This window comes from Camelina sativa, chromosome 20, assembly GCF_000633955.1.
Source record: "Camelina sativa cultivar DH55 chromosome 20, Cs, whole genome shotgun sequence".
In the NCBI taxonomy this organism is placed as follows: Eukaryota; Viridiplantae; Streptophyta; class Magnoliopsida; order Brassicales; family Brassicaceae; genus Camelina; species Camelina sativa.
Window position 1 is genome coordinate 10,811,101 of NC_025704.1, and position 14,786 is coordinate 10,825,886.

At 37.3% G+C, this 14,786-nt stretch overlaps 5 protein-coding genes across 5 annotated transcripts in view; 1 reads left to right on the top strand and 4 right to left on the bottom strand.

Annotated features, from left to right (window-relative positions):
• Positions 3,347 to 3,977, bottom strand: LOC109131148 (sucrose-phosphate synthase 1-like). Its single transcript, XM_019241806.1, has 2 exons — positions 3,953 to 3,977; positions 3,347 to 3,867 (listed from the first exon to the last, which is right to left on the bottom strand). The coding sequence occupies exon 2, from the start codon at positions 3,837 to 3,839 to the stop codon at positions 3,597 to 3,599; it is 243 nt and encodes an 80-aa protein (XP_019097351.1). The 5' UTR covers positions 3,840 to 3,867; positions 3,953 to 3,977; the 3' UTR covers positions 3,347 to 3,596.
• On the bottom strand, positions 3,983 to 9,180 carry LOC104770411 (sucrose-phosphate synthase 1-like). The gene is made up of 13 exons (XM_010494835.1): positions 8,788 to 9,180; positions 8,608 to 8,697; positions 7,921 to 8,162; positions 7,718 to 7,781; positions 6,932 to 7,630; positions 6,644 to 6,757; positions 6,370 to 6,501; positions 6,111 to 6,287; positions 5,812 to 5,865; positions 5,663 to 5,725; positions 4,653 to 5,567; positions 4,432 to 4,559; positions 3,983 to 4,346 (listed from the first exon to the last, which is right to left on the bottom strand). Exons 1-13 carry the CDS (start codon positions 8,968 to 8,970, stop codon positions 4,076 to 4,078), a joined length of 3,132 nt encoding a protein of 1,043 aa, XP_010493137.1. The 5' UTR covers positions 8,971 to 9,180; the 3' UTR covers positions 3,983 to 4,075.
• On the bottom strand, positions 9,916 to 11,534 carry LOC104770412 (40S ribosomal protein S8-1). The gene is made up of 5 exons (XM_010494836.2): positions 11,451 to 11,534; positions 11,247 to 11,319; positions 10,560 to 10,896; positions 10,247 to 10,428; positions 9,916 to 10,152 (listed from the first exon to the last, which is right to left on the bottom strand). The coding sequence occupies exons 1-5, from the start codon at positions 11,452 to 11,454 to the stop codon at positions 10,077 to 10,079; spliced, it is 672 nt and encodes a 223-aa protein (XP_010493138.1). The 5' UTR covers positions 11,455 to 11,534; the 3' UTR covers positions 9,916 to 10,076.
• Positions 11,927 to 13,556, top strand: LOC104772393 (polyadenylate-binding protein 2-like). The gene has a single exon (XM_010497015.2). It carries the CDS (start codon positions 11,927 to 11,929, stop codon positions 13,544 to 13,546), a length of 1,620 nt encoding a protein of 539 aa, XP_010495317.1. The 3' UTR covers positions 13,547 to 13,556.
• The window catches only part of LOC104772394 (translocase of chloroplast 90, chloroplastic-like), a 9,339-nt gene continuing 8,767 nt past the window's right edge, over positions 14,215 to 14,786 (bottom strand). Inside the window, exon 4 of the mRNA XM_019241838.1 lies at positions 14,215 to 14,772. Coding sequence (XP_019097383.1) covers positions 14,215 to 14,772 — 558 coding nt within the window. The remainder of the gene's footprint in view (positions 14,773 to 14,786) is intronic.

Below are 14,786 nucleotides of genomic sequence, written 5' to 3' on the forward strand. Positions count from 1 at the left end.
CTAAAGAAAATAAATTGTTTTTCTTATTTTTTTAGTTCCTTTTTTTATTTTACAAGAAAAGTGTCTTTGTTTTACACTACTCTCCGAGATACGCAAAATCTTTAGAAAACGAAATAGAGTAAATTTAGACGATTTTAAGACCGACCAACTCAGAATTTACTACCGGTTTGTACCTCTTATACAAGAATGATACCTTTTTCCCCACCGGATCGTTTGTAATAGTTATACTAAATAAAAGTAGGAGCTATAAGCTGTTAAGGTTGTCCACCTAGGATTTTAAACAATCAATAGGGATTCGACATGTCACTAATTAACATTTTAAAAATTTTCCAGAATTTTCTATATTAATAATTATTTTAAACAACCAATCAGTATTTGACATATCATTCATTAACATTTTATAAATTTCCAGATTTTTAAATTTATGGAAATAAAAGAACTATTTACAACGTCCCACATCGGGTAGAAACTTTTTAGACAATGATTCAGAACAAGTATAAATAAGATTAATATGCTTCCAACAACGAATGAGCAGGAAAGCTTGATTTATCAGGCGTCCAATTTTAAAAGTTTTATATAATTTGATCCAGTTTTTTTGATCAAATTAAAACTTTAAAAGTTTCAAAAAAAATATTGTAATATTTAAAAATTTAAAAATTTAAAAATTTCAAATATTAGAAATATTTGAAACTTTTCAAAGTTCTTAACTTTTAAATTTTTTTAAAATATTATAATTTTTAAATTTTAATAATTTAAAATATTATAAATATTGAAAATTCTTAAAAGATTCAAATATTATATTTTGAAACCTTTTAAAAGTTTAAAATATTATAAATATTAAAACTTCTAATAGTCTTAGCTTTAGAAAGATTTCAAAATATTATAATCTATACTAATAAAAAGTAGAAGCTATAAGCTCCTAAAACTGTCCACATAGGATTTTAAACAACCAATCATGACTAGCCACTTCATTATTTAACATTTAAAAAAAAAATCAATAGTTTTCTATTTTAAACATCCAATAGGGATTAGACATCTCACTAATTAACATTTTATTAAAATATGACAGTTTCTATATTGTTAAGATTTTTTAGGAAAAAGAAAAAATTTCAATCTATGGAAAGAAAAAAGCTATGTACAACATCCCACATCGGCTAAAAAAAGTTTAGACAATGGTTCAGAACCATTATAAATAAGACTAATGCTTCCAACTATGAATAAGCAGGAAGCTTGATTTATTAGGCGTCCAAATTTAAAAAATTTATTCGGTTTAATCCGGTTTTTTAAGCAAATTAAAACTTTTAAAAAGTTTCAATATATTATAATATTTAAAAAAATTTAAAAGTTTAAAATACTAGAACTTTAATAGTTTTTAGCTTTTAAAGAGTTTTAAAATATTATAATTTTAAAAAGTTTAAAATATTATAAATATTAAAACTTTTAAAAGAATTAAATATTTCTAATATTTAAACCTGACAGAATTTTTTAAATAATATATATATTTAAACTCCATAGAAAGTCTAAATATTTAAAACTCTATAAAAAGTATAAGTTTCATTAATTTTTAACTATAAAAAAATTTAAAAGTACGTGTATAGTACGTAAAACCATGATGGATATGAAGACTCATGCCGTGTGGTTATGGCAAGTGTGGTGGAGGAGCTAAGATAGGTCAGATTTAGGAAGGGAAGAAGAGAAAGAAAGTGAAAGGAAGATGGAGACAAATGCTATGTGAAGGAGCCAACAAGCTAAGAATTCATAGAAACTGAGAAAGCTTAAATAAGAACTAAACTCAAAGATTTGTGTAGCCAGTAACTGATGAAAAGTGGTGCAATTCATGCTAAGGAACATGAACAGTTCTAAAATGGGTTATTGAGGGCATATTTTAAAGGTCGTAAGAATGTCCAATCGAGCTGAAGCTTTTCTGTAGCTGGACCGAGTGTGAGATTTGAAGTATTGTGCATAGAAAGAAGATTTAGAGGAATCCACTTTCTTATGATTGTATAGTTGTAATCTAAAATATCTAGCACCCAACGATAAAGTCTGATCATCGTCATTACAGTAGCACCAACCTAAACCTGAGTTGCGGTCCGATACTTTCCAAGACCCGTCTATTTACAACACGAACATTATAATAATTTTGCATATTTAATGTCAATGTATAGCTATTTAAATAATTTTTCAATCTAATTTTTTAAAAAACAAATTCATATAAGCATACCCGCGCGTAGCGGGGGTTTATAACCTAGTAAGATAAATAATTCGAAAATAAGTATTAGTACTTTGATTGTAAAAAAAACAGGTACTCTTTTACTATGCGTCAATCAACATTAAATTCTGTGTGAACTAAAATTTGATGTAAAGGTTTACTTGACTTTAAATAGACGAGTTAGAAAATTTGCATTTTAATTTTTAGTTCTTACGAAATACTAACATCATGACTGTCAAATTTAGAAATTCATACTTTTTCACAACATAAGTTATGAAATAATTGGGGTAAAGGAGGTGTCAAAGCTTTTTCCATCAAGTGGATGACAACAAAAATAATGATACTAAAAACAGACATGCAACAATTTCAAGTCATTTTATATTTTAAAAAGAGTTAGATGGAAAATGGAAGACCACAAAAGCCAAAAATTATGAAAAGATTCTAATTTTTTTTCTAATGAAATGTTGCAAAAAAAAAGAATCAGTGTCATTTTCAAGGAGTTACCACTAGAAAAGGACTTGACCTTTTCAATGCCTCTAGTCATAATGAACTTCGTGTTAATTAACTAAAGTGATGTTAAAACTTATAGACGAAAAGTATCTGCACAAGGAATCATAAACGTTTGTAACATGTATATGTATGCTGTTTATGTAGCTACTAACAACATCTCAGTATCCCACAACTTTTGTTATGACGTGTATGAATTTTTGTTGTCTAAAATTAAAGTTGATAATGGCCATAATTTGTAGCTATTATGGTGCTTTTAAAATTTGTGTTGGCTTAGCCTTTTTGGGAAAACATCAACAAGGAACGACTAATCGGTTTTTTAACTTTCTAAAAAAGGTCATTCCTGGGGCACCCCCAAGAATAACCTAATCAGATACGCATTCTCTATTTACATTTCTTGGATAAATAGATTATAAAATGCTAAATAAGAACACATATACTATAGAGTCTTTGTTAAATATGGTAGAGAAGAAAATGACATTAGCTCTCAACATCTTAAGCAATCTTTAATTTAGGGTAAGTGCCATGTGTTTCCATCTGTCTGGCCCTAATTATATACATTTGTCGCCTAGAGACTCCTAATTATAATCGAAAGGGATGGTTTTATATACTGTATTTAATTTTGCTATGTTAATTAAATACCGGGAACATCCTCTTTTTCTTTTTATTAGTATTATTTATTACAAATACTTTGCATAAATTTAGTAAAATCCGGTGGGTGTCAAAAAGACAACCATATGGAGAAGAGTTTGGTATTTCCGGCAGCTTATGTACGACGAAGATAGAAAACAAACCAAACCATGTGGTCAACTGAAAAAGATAGTTCGCATTTGGTACCAACCATTGATGATTGGAATTCTGTTCCTCTTATTTCAGGCTCTCACTCCTTGATAAGCTCTAGTTTCTTCAGGGCATCACGAACATCCGAATCTGCCGGTGCGTGAACCACGTTGCTGCTCTCTAAGGAGATCACATCGGTGAGAGGATAGCTCCGGTTAGCGTGCAAGGCATTGCTTGCGCTGCAAGACACCCCCGTTAGAACAACGCTCTTGTGAAGTCCTCCGAGCAGCCCTTCGTAATCAGTGTCGCCTGATTCCCCCACAAACACCGCCATTTTCGCCATGTCAATGCCCCACCGAACGAACAAATACCTGGTTCACCATAAAGGGCAATGCTCAGAAATGAAAAACAGTAGTTACTTGTATTGTACCACAACTTTTGTAGTGAATAAGTTACCTTAGAGCTTGTATACGAGAAGCNATAGAAAACAAACCAAACCATGTGGTCAACTGAAAAAGATAGTTCGCATTTGGTACCAACCATTGATGATTGGAATTCTGTTCCTCTTATTTCAGGCTCTCACTCCTTGATAAGCTCTAGTTTCTTCAGGGCATCACGAACATCCGAATCTGCCGGTGCGTGAACCACGTTGCTGCTCTCTAAGGAGATCACATCGGTGAGAGGATAGCTCCGGTTAGCGTGCAAGGCATTGCTTGCGCTGCAAGACACCCCCGTTAGAACAACGCTCTTGTGAAGTCCTCCGAGCAGCCCTTCGTAATCAGTGTCGCCTGATTCCCCCACAAACACCGCCATTTTCGCCATGTCAATGCCCCACCGAACGAACAAATACCTGGTTCACCATAAAGGGCAATGCTCAGAAATGAAAAACAGTAGTTACTTGTATTGTACCACAACTTTTGTAGTGAATAAGTTACCTTAGAGCTTGTATACGAGAAGCCAGCACTGGTATCACGTTAATTCGGGTGCCATTCTGACTATAAACAACATGACAACGCAAAGCCTGAATTCTCAGCAGCTTCCGGAGCTCTCTAACTGGAGGCACCTGTGAATAAAAAACAAAACAAATGACTTTTAACGGAAAGCTAAAATGATATGTGAAGACGTTCTTAATAGCGTTGCTCCTGGTTAAATTTACCGCTGCAGGCTTTTTGACAGTAAATGTGTAGCAGTAGTCAGTTGAAAGATGTTCAGCAAGAGTGACTATCTGCTCGTCTTTTTCAGCCTTTTTATCGTTAAGTGAAGATGCCCAACGGATCAAAGTCTTCCTCAGCCCTTCACCACCCCACCTATATTCTATATGGGAGTGGTAGTAAAAGTCAACAACAAAAGGACCGTCTTCGTTGTTGAGGGATGTGTAGTGAAGATCGCTGCCGCTGTTGCATATGAAAGCGTCAAAATCATAAGGGTTTAAGCCCCCTGACACCAAGAAAGATTGTATCTCAGAGATCGTTAGAGATGTCGACAGTATGAATCCAACTGATCCATCAGCTCTTTCCTTTTCAACCGCATCAAGAATCCTTCTTGTAGCCTCTAGCGTGTCTTGTTCCCCATCAAAATCAAGAGCAATAACAACAATGAACTTCCTTCTCCGCACGGCCGGGAATTTTCCAGAGTTAACCTCTGACCTCTCCAGTGATCCCATTTTGCGGCTATCTTTGCCTTTAGACCAGTTTTGGACAGCAGCTTCGATTTTGCTCTTCCTGTCCATGGAGCTCCCTTCTTGGTTCATGTAATTATCGTTCCCACTTCCGTCAAATGAAAACTTTAAGTTCAAGGATATATCTTGTATATCTCTCAAAGAATCACTAGGTGACTCGGGTTCTGAATTATCACCGCCATCATCACTTTGCCATTGGGGATGTCTTGGTTTGAAGCTAGTTATGCGAGATAGATAAGTTTTGCAGTGCTCTGACCAAGAGAATTGGTGAATGTTCTTTAACCCGTTTTGGCGACACTTCGCCCATAGGTGCTTATCAGCAACAAGCTTAAGAAGAGCTGAAGAAATAGACTGCTGATCATGAGGATCCACGAGAAGGCCATTGTCAAGGACCTGGAAAAAAAAATCTCCAAGGTACATTTTAGCACAAATGAGTAGGTATGTAATAGTCTTGGGGACTGCAATGTTTCACTGTAAAAAAAACATACCCGGTGTATATCTACAGGACCACCATTTTGTGTAGCAACCATAGGCAAACCATGAGCTGCAGCCTATAAGGAAAAAAACGAAACACATTTTACCAAGATGACAAGAACGAAGTCATGAAACACGAATTTGTCAATAGAGAATACATTACCTCAATTAGAGTAAGTCCAAATGGTTCAATGATAGCTGGATTGATAAAAACACCCTGCATATAATCCATTAACAATGATTAATCTACTAAAAAGAAGAATCGACACCAGTATTTTGAGTAGTGTCTAACCATTGAAGCAAATATATGATTGCATCAAGATATGCAGCACATGATATTAATATGATGGACTTTACTTAATTACATCCGATAAGCTTTGATCACTAACAAGCCGAAGAAAGTCACCTAAGCTTATAAATCCTAAATTTTCTGAACTATGAGACAAAGTCTGCCAATAGTACCTTCGACTTTGCAGCAAGGCGATATATGTCTGGAACATCTGACTGTTTGTGATGTTTAGGGTAAGCAACTTGACCATAGAGATCATACTTGTCAATTAGCTTTAGAACAGAAAGGAGAACCGAAGAACTTGTGCTCGACATTTCATCAATCCCATCTCGGTTACCCATAATAAGTGCCTGCACAAAATGGTGATCAAATCAGAAACATAAAATAAACAACCAAGGTTTCATACAAATGTCTATACAAAAGTCCCTATACCAGGTTAGCAAGCTCTCTCAGTGGACGGCATTCTCCAAATGCCTTCACTAACGTTGTGATATTCTTTTTTGGATCGGGCCTCGCAAGGGCAAGTATCATAGGCTTTCGGGAATTTGAAAAGAAACGCATTATCTGCATCACATAGAGAGTTTGGAGGTCGAGTGAACTGCTTTAACGGAAAGATAATGCAAATACATTTCATACAGAAATTCAACTCAATTTTTGTCAGGAGAAACTAATAAAAGTTATGTAGATGTTAATTTTATGCAAGAACCTCAGCCCATATTGGTGGATCTGGAGAAGTTGGATGTTCCTCATTCCCATCTGTGTCTTCAATATCACCACCATGTGGGACAATATGATTGAACTCCATCCCAGGTGGAATTTTCTGAAGAATTAAATAGACAGAACATTATTATGACATCTACCAGTAGTTAGTTTGTCACCAACATTTCAAATTAGTTAGCAATAAAATATGAATGCGGAAAGCATATATTTCAGTCCGTGTTAACCATGTCAATGCTCAAGGATCAAGAAAATAGCGAGAGTATAAGTTACTTACAACCATGCGAGGCATGAACCGTCCATAGCAGCTAACGTTCCGCTTCATCCGTGCTCGCAACTTGCGCTCCAATATGGGGTCAAAACCATCATACAATCTCCATTGCTCATCGATCTCCTGTCGTGTGCTAGTTATTACCATTTCAGAAACATCAAGAGATAATTCCTCACCCTCTATTCGACGCATAATCTTGTAAGTAGAATTGATTTCTTCTTTTGAAAGGCGGCCTTGTCTCAAAAGCTGCTCTAACTTATCCCGACCAAGTGAGTGGCCAGTAAGGAGCATAGGCACATTTAGTGCACCGGAGAGCAAAGCAGCAGCGTCACCAGCATCAGCATAGTGTCCATGGATGGCAGCAGGCCATATAGGCTTCCCAATACCAACTTGCTCGCCGAGAACATTTGACATTTGCATGATGTGGTTCATAGCACCATCAACAAATTCAGCAATGTGAGGCCATAGAAGTTCTTTTGGAATGTACTTGTCCTTTGGACCAAATGGTATCCTCACAATATAAGCACCGCTACTCTCCCCCATCTCGTCCGAGTAATCTTCAGAATCTCTAGGAGTCAGCATCTCCGTCGGTTCGCCATAGCTATAGTCAACATCTGGTGAAGACACTTGCCTAGTAAGCAAGTCAACCCTGTAAACTCCTGGCATTGAACCCAAGGCGCGTGCAAGTTCTACAACATATTTAACCTGTAACGTAAAAAGCAGTGTAAGAAGGACTAGCTTACCTTTGTACCATATTACAATCACTCAAATTCTCCATATAAGTATCATTACCTGGCCACCGGTATCAGAATCGCGACCGAGCTCCATGTTTTCACCACGTATGAGACCATGAAGACTGCATGCATACACTGATTGTCAAACAACTAAAACGCAAGAACATTCTTAATACTTTCTTGGTTTGGTGAGCCTTACTATATAACCTGACTAGAAGAAGTGAAAAAAAAAACTTGTAAGACTAGAATTTGAGAAGATACCTGATCAAAACAAGATACAGTTTATTTCCCTTCTGTTGGCTAGCCCATATCTCCATGGACTCAGCAGAATTAATCCTGGGCAACCTTGGTTTGGTGCTTTCAGCAAGAGTTGAAATATCAGTGATGGCATCTCCTTTCTCTCCTTCAGAAAACTCCTCAGACATATCAGCAGTAGCCTCCCTACGACCTCTCTCACGCTCAAGCCGGCGCTTAGCCAGCCTCTGTGCTTCCTTTTCCTCATGCTGTACAGACAGAATCATCAATTGTCAATATTTTTAAGATCCAAGGTCGCAAAGATGAGCTCCCCAAAAGCAGAACAGGAAAGCTACTACAAAAATTTAAAAACCTCCTTAACATTTTTGGTCCCCCTTTTTTTTTCTAATTGTTCTTCTCAAGTTATGAACTTTTTATCCCCTTTATTTTTAAAAAGAGATTGCAAAATGCAAACTTTGAAAAAGTTCAAACTTTGAAGAGACCAAAATAAATAAATTAAAAAAGCCTGACTTGATGATAGTCAAACAATTAAGATCAAAGTCAAGCATACGTCTTGATGAATTCACCAAAAAAACTCGCTTTTAAAAGTTTAAAGAGCAAAAAAAAGGGGTTAAAAAATAGACAACTGAATAAAACAGTTCTTTCTTTGCATCAAAAATTTGCAAAAAAAAAACAAAAAAAAAAAATGGGGACCTGCTTCTTTTGACGAGCAAGATTCCAGATCCTCCAACACATATTCTCTAACCTTGTGTTCCTCTCCTGTGGACTCCTCGTAGCAACAGCCTAAACCAAACACTCATCATCAGTCATCACATCATCGATCTCGATGATCACACATACTCTGTTTTTTATTTTAATGAGATATGATGTTACCTTAACCCAGGATCTGTGAAGATCAGTCTCATCGAAGCCAGTAATGACTTCTTCAACAAAGTAACGGCTGGGAGTGAAACGACCTCTCTCCCTAAGAAGAAGAGAGGAGCGAGCATCTTCAAGACCCTGACCGACGTCGAGAATCGCCTCCAAGTAACTGTTCACCCAATCGTTCCCGGCCATCTATCTGGTCTGGTGGGAGAGGGGGACGATCAGAGAGAGAGAGATCCTCCTCGTATCGTATTTTTTTGTGGATGGAAGTGAAGACTGTGGGATTGGAGATGATTGAATCTCGTACTTTTTTTTGGGTATCGATAGAAGACAAAAGAAGACTCAGCTGGAGTGTGGGGTTAGTGACGAACACCACAGCTCTCTCATCAGTCTCTGGACATCAGACACGCATCCGTTTCGAACGGCTCATATCCTTTCTTTTCTATTTTTCTTCTTTTTTTTTTCCCAGTCTTTTTTTTTTTATTTCTTAAATGGAATAAATATCTTTCTTTAAATTAAAAAAAAAAAAAAATATTCTTCACTGCGGTGGATTTTTTCTCTGTTTAAATAAGATCCTACTTTAATTATCGATTTTTTATTACGACCACTAATGAGATATTTTCTTTTGCCTTCTAATAAGTTTACAACAGATATATATCTTCACACCCCACAAAATCAACAACATACGTTATAAGGGTACTGTTTCCACCAAACTATTGTTACAAACTGATTTTTTTGCTACCAAATTTGCTTCTTTTTTCTTCTTTTTGAGTTCATCCCAAATTACGTTATGAACACACCCCATTTCACTATGGTTTCGGAGTGCATACACAGTGTTCAAGTACATGGCCCGGACTTCGATATTTGGGCTTAAACTGAATTTTATATTGTTTCAGCCCACTGCTTTAGATCCATCCTGCTTGCATGTGTTTATAGCCTCTCGTCGACCAGCGATAATCGAAAAAATTGCAATAAAATGAAAACTGCTAATTACAAGATCTTGTAACAATCATCTATTTCGTATATTGTACATTCTAAAGAACTCAAGACTCTCCCTGCTAATTAGTTTCAAATAAACGAACTGTAATTATAATTGTAAAGAGACCTGATTCATCAGTAATAATATAAATAAAAAAAGATCAGAGACAAAACCATTGTAATTGTACCATAATAACTGATGAAGAGTTTTAGGAAAATACCACGACAAGCTAATCCAAAAACATAGTTTCTCAGACAATTGAAACTGAAAAATCAAAACATGTTGTAAGACAAAAGCTCAAGGCAGATAAGAAGAGACTCTAAGCAGCACCCTTGCCCTTCTTCTTCTGGATCTTCTTCATGTAGAACTCCAACTCTTTACCTTCCAAGATGTATCTGCATATTATTTGCAACAATAAAAGAGACCATCAGCAAAACATTAATTAAGGAGCAAACACAACGAGCTAGAGAAGGGCACGAGATGAATTACCCATCAGCACGACCACACTGGCCGGGCCTAGATGAGATACAAGCCAACAAACGTCCACTTGCGAATTGGTCCTCAATGTGTGAATCAAGGGTGCGAGTCTCTTGACGGCTCTCAATCTTTCTCTGGACGTGGTTGCTCTTCTTGGTCTCCTCAGCAACAGCTGGTGCTGCCTCATCACCATCCTATATATTGTAAACAATGTATAATAGTATCATAAGATTTTGTATTAATACCACAAAAATATGACTAAAACGAAGCATTGAACAGACTCAAACATCAAAAGCAAATGAACAAAATGTTAAAATGGTCTAACCTCTCCATCCTTCTTGGTGGTAGTGACAGCAGTCTTCTTCTTGCGACCAACCTCAACACCGTAGTGCTGGAGATACCATTGCTTGAATGGAGCAGCATCAACCTGAACGATAGCACTCTTCACAAGTGTTTTAGTACGGACAAGCTCATTGTTGGAGGCATTGTAGACGACGTCAAGAACCCTGGTCTTGCGGGTGACAGCTTCACTTCCCCAAGCGTAGTTACCGGTATCGAGTCTCAACGCACGCCACTTAACATTTCCACCACGAACTCGGATTCTTCTGACCGTCTTGTTGCTTGAGAGCTTGGTGTTGGCTGGCTGCCTTCCCATCTCGTACCTTCACCAAACCCCAAAACATAAACCATTACAAACCAGTTGCATAACACCAATAATAAAAAAATCAAAAGTAACATATCACTACACCAGAAATGTGATAAACAATACAGACCAGGTTAAACACAATCAGCTTATGAAGAATCTCATACTATATATGATCTCGCTATATAATTCCAGTACGGTTTCCGAATATACTAAAAGGCGAACAACACTCGGATTTAACAGATCACAACATCAGACTAACTGTAAAGCGTTTAAGAAATGGAGATTCACAAACTCTAACATAAGACGAGCGTAGCAGAAACATGAATCGAGAGAGATCTGAAAACGAGAAAATGTAAAAAGACTTACTTTCGCTTCTTCCTCCATTGCTTTTGCTTGCCTCCAGTGGCACGCCTCTTGTGGATTGAGTCACGAGAAATACCTAAAGATAAATCAGGTTACATACATCAGATTCTATCATCAAATACATTCAATAGCATTACACAGGAACGAGATCGAAGAAGTGGAGAAATCGGAATCGAGATAGAGAGAGAGGGGAGAGATCGTTCGTACCCATTGTCGCCGATTAGGGTTTCTCCAACAAAGTTTAGCTGCGCGGTGTTGAGTAGTGAGGCGAGCTCTTAAATATATAGTGTGTATAAACCCTAGTCTCCCTTTGAGGCCTTATTATCATTAGGCCCATCTAATTACTTGGGCCCGTCATTGTTTAAATACCCAATTATTTTTTTATTTTTTTGTCTCGTATAAGTTTTCTGGACAAAGTGAAAAATCAAGCACTACATAACGGCTGCGAACAAAATTAACAAAACATAAGACTTCAGTAAAAAAAAATGTAAATTACATAACGTCGGCGAACAAAGTTAACAAAACATAAAAATGTAAATTAAATCTATACTTAATCCGTTCATGGAGAGAGATCTTTAGTTTTTATTATTTACAATTACATAGCTTATTTTTGGTGGCTGCTCTGAAGTCTGAACCCTTCCCGGAAAATAAACGACCGTCGCTGTTTTCATATTCATCCATCAATGGGCGCCAGTTCTAGCAAAGAATCGGCCACGAAAGCTAGTTTACTTGGTAAGCGAAACCTTGAAGATGATTTGGAGAACAAACCGATTGTGAAGAGACATAAGGATGAGACAACGGCTGAGGCTAATTTAATCTCAGTTAAAGAGGCAGTGGAGGGACTTGATGATGGCATTCCCATTCCCATTCCCGAGGCAGTTGCCGTAACAAACAAGACGTTATTTGTTTGCCGCCTCCCTCGCAGAACAAAAGTATCAGATATCATCTCTTTCTTCAGTGATGTTGGAGACGTTGTTCATGTTCGACTTATGGTAGGCCACCGGTACAAGCATTGTGGCTATGCCTTTGTTGAGCTTGCTTCTGCTAACCAAGTAAAGATGGCGCTGGAAAACAAGTATGGTGAATATTTGCATGGTCATAAGATTCTACTTTATATGGCTGATTTCAAGTCGGATTCATACGTTCTGCCCAAGTATTGCAAAGAATACGATGCTAGGTTTGAAAACTACATTCGACGAGAACGCCACGTAGGATTTCATTACAATGAGAAAGTAGTCGTTGTCGCCAATCTCTCTCCCTACACTAACATATCAGATATCAAACGTTTATTCAAAGGTATGAGAGTTGTTAGTGTTCGACTTATTGTGAACAACCAGGGCAAGCATTTGGGCTATGCCTTTGTTGAGTTTGCTTCTGCTCACTTTGCAAAGAAGGCTCTGAGAAAGAAGAAGAACGATGATAATTATTTGCATGGTCATAAGATTTTTTTGATGAGAGAACATGATGAAACTCCTGCTTATGTTGAGGCAGTTGCCGTACAGAAAAAGACCATCTTTGTCTCCCATGTCTCTCCCCAGACTGAAATATCACATATCATCAATTTCTTCAAAGACGTTGGAGAAGTTGTTCATGTTCGACTTATTTCAGACAAAAAGGGCAGGCATGTGGGTTTTGGCTTTGTTGAGTTTTCTTCTGATAACGAAGCTGAGAAGGCGCTGGAAAAGAAGAACGGTGAATATTTGCATGATCGCAAGATTGTTCTTGATGTGTTTGAGGCTCCAAACCATCTACCCAAGTATAAGTATTGCATAGATTACAATGTTTGGTACGAAGACTACCTTAGACGACAAGAAAGCCTTCCATTGGAAGAAGAAAACGAGGCAGTGAAAGGAGTACTTGATGAAACTCCCGATCTTGTTGAGCCATTTGCGGTAACAAAGAAGACGCTCTTTGTTTCCGGTCTCTCTTGCCATACTACGTTATCACATATTGTCACTTTCTTCGAAGATGTTGGAGAAGTTGTCCGTGTTCGACTTATTGTAGACCACAGGGGGAATCATGTGGGCTGTGGGTTTATTGAGTTTGCTTCTGCTGAGGAAGCAGAGGAGGCTCTTGAAAAGAAGAATGGTGAAGTTCTGCGCTACTTTGAGATTTCTCTTCAATTGGCAGAGATAGCAGCTCCATACCCTCTCCCACCCAAGTACGACCTTGTAGAGAAGCTTTGGTATGAAGACAAACTTCGAGGAGGAGGCCTTGATTTGGCGACCAAACCTAACCTGAAGAAACCGAAGGTAGCTGAGTTCTGCGGTAAGAAGATTATCTTCTCTTGTGACGACGACTGATGGTAGAAGCTCCCGGAAGAGTGGTCTGATTGTGCAGTGCTCTAATCCGCATCTTTAAATTTTGCATAGTTTACAAAACAACAGCCTTCATTAAATACTGATACCTAAAGCTGTCTGTTTTAAGGTTCAACTTTTCCCCCTATTAACCATCAAGTGGTACAGTACTTGCTAAAAAAAACTGCATTACAAATGTGCAAGCTACACAACCACAATCTTGAAGAAATAACTAGCACTGTTCCAAGTAAAATAAAAAAAAAAATTAAAAAAAAAAAATTCAAACTTAATCAGTATTAAATAAAGATTAATATTTATTAGTAATGCTATTTTTACTGCTAATTTCTGTTTTCTTTCCTTTTCCTTAGAACATGTTTCATTATAAATTTTTTTATCTTTACCCTCTACCTCTTGTGATAAACAAATGACTATCATCTTGCGTCATACTAGAGAGCCATATGTTCTAACAACCACATAAACATCACACTAGACTAACGAGACTCTTGCACACCAGTTATAATCAACAAGACAAGAGTATAACATTTGACATTTGAAGGAGATGTGCATGTTCTGTTTCTTCCAAACATCTTTTACAACAGTTATCTATTTATAAATGTCCAAAATATATATTTTGTCTACCTAATTTTTGAGAGAAACCAGGAAACGAAGAAAACTCACAACTCTTCTTCTTCATTTTCCTTTGTCGTTTCACTCTTCCTCCGCCGTACTAAAGCCTTGAACATCGTTAAAGCTGATATCAAAGCGATCTCCCAGTGCTCAGAGCTATTGAGTTTCACGTTTATCTTCCCCATTTTCCTATTGTTCATGTTTATATTGACGTCTATGTTCGTGCCCCGGGCTGGTCTAAGTTGAGTCTGTAAACCCCAGTTCAAGACCAGCTCTCGGTTGAAAGACAGAGCGGTCACTGTCAACCCGATTTGCTCATTTCTGACCGGGTAATCTCTCCCTCTGATGCAAGCTTCAATGCTTCCGCCGTGTGCTGTTTGCCCTGAACCCCTCATCTGACCTGCATTCACAGTTAACTTCACCCTCTTCCCAACCAATAAGGTATCCTCAAGCTTTCCGCCCACATAGTATTTCCCACCAAAGGATGTCAAACCGACTCCAAGGTCAGTTGTGTTGTACTTGAATGTTTGAAGCTTTGTGCCGCCCTGAAACGAGTACACCAGATCTTCTCCTGATGATTGAAGGTCAAGAGCTACAGAGAACGTCTGTTCTTTAGAGT

What these genes read in the sequence shown, in the direction of transcription:
- LOC104772393 (XM_010497015.2), top strand. Translation starts at nt 11,927, where the DNA reads ATGGGCGCCAGTTCTAGCAAAGAATCGGCCACGAAAGCTAGTTTACTT.
- LOC104770411 (XM_010494835.1), bottom strand. Translation starts at nt 8,970, where the DNA reads ATGGCCGGGAACGATTGGGTGAACAGTTACTTGGAGGCGATTCTCGAC. An exon ending in CTGTATCTTGTTTTGATCAG is followed by an intron (nt 7,782 to 7,920) that starts GTATCTTCTCAA and finishes GTATGCATGCAG; the next exon opens with TCTTCATGGTCTCATACGTG. An exon ending in CTGTCAAAAAGCCTGCAGCG is followed by an intron (nt 4,560 to 4,652) that starts GTAAATTTAACC and finishes TTTTATTCACAG; the next exon opens with GTGCCTCCAGTTAGAGAGCT.
- LOC109131148 (XM_019241806.1), bottom strand. Translation starts at nt 3,839, where the DNA reads ATGGCGAAAATGGCGGTGTTTGTGGGGGAATCAGGCGACACTGATTAC.
- LOC104770412 (XM_010494836.2), bottom strand. An exon ending in CCACCAAGAAGGATGGAGAG is followed by an intron (nt 10,429 to 10,559) that starts GTTAGACCATTT and finishes TACAATATATAG; the next exon opens with GATGGTGATGAGGCAGCACC. An exon ending in CAGTGTGGTCGTGCTGATGG is followed by an intron (nt 10,153 to 10,246) that starts GTAATTCATCTC and finishes AATAATATGCAG; the next exon opens with ATACATCTTGGAAGGTAAAG.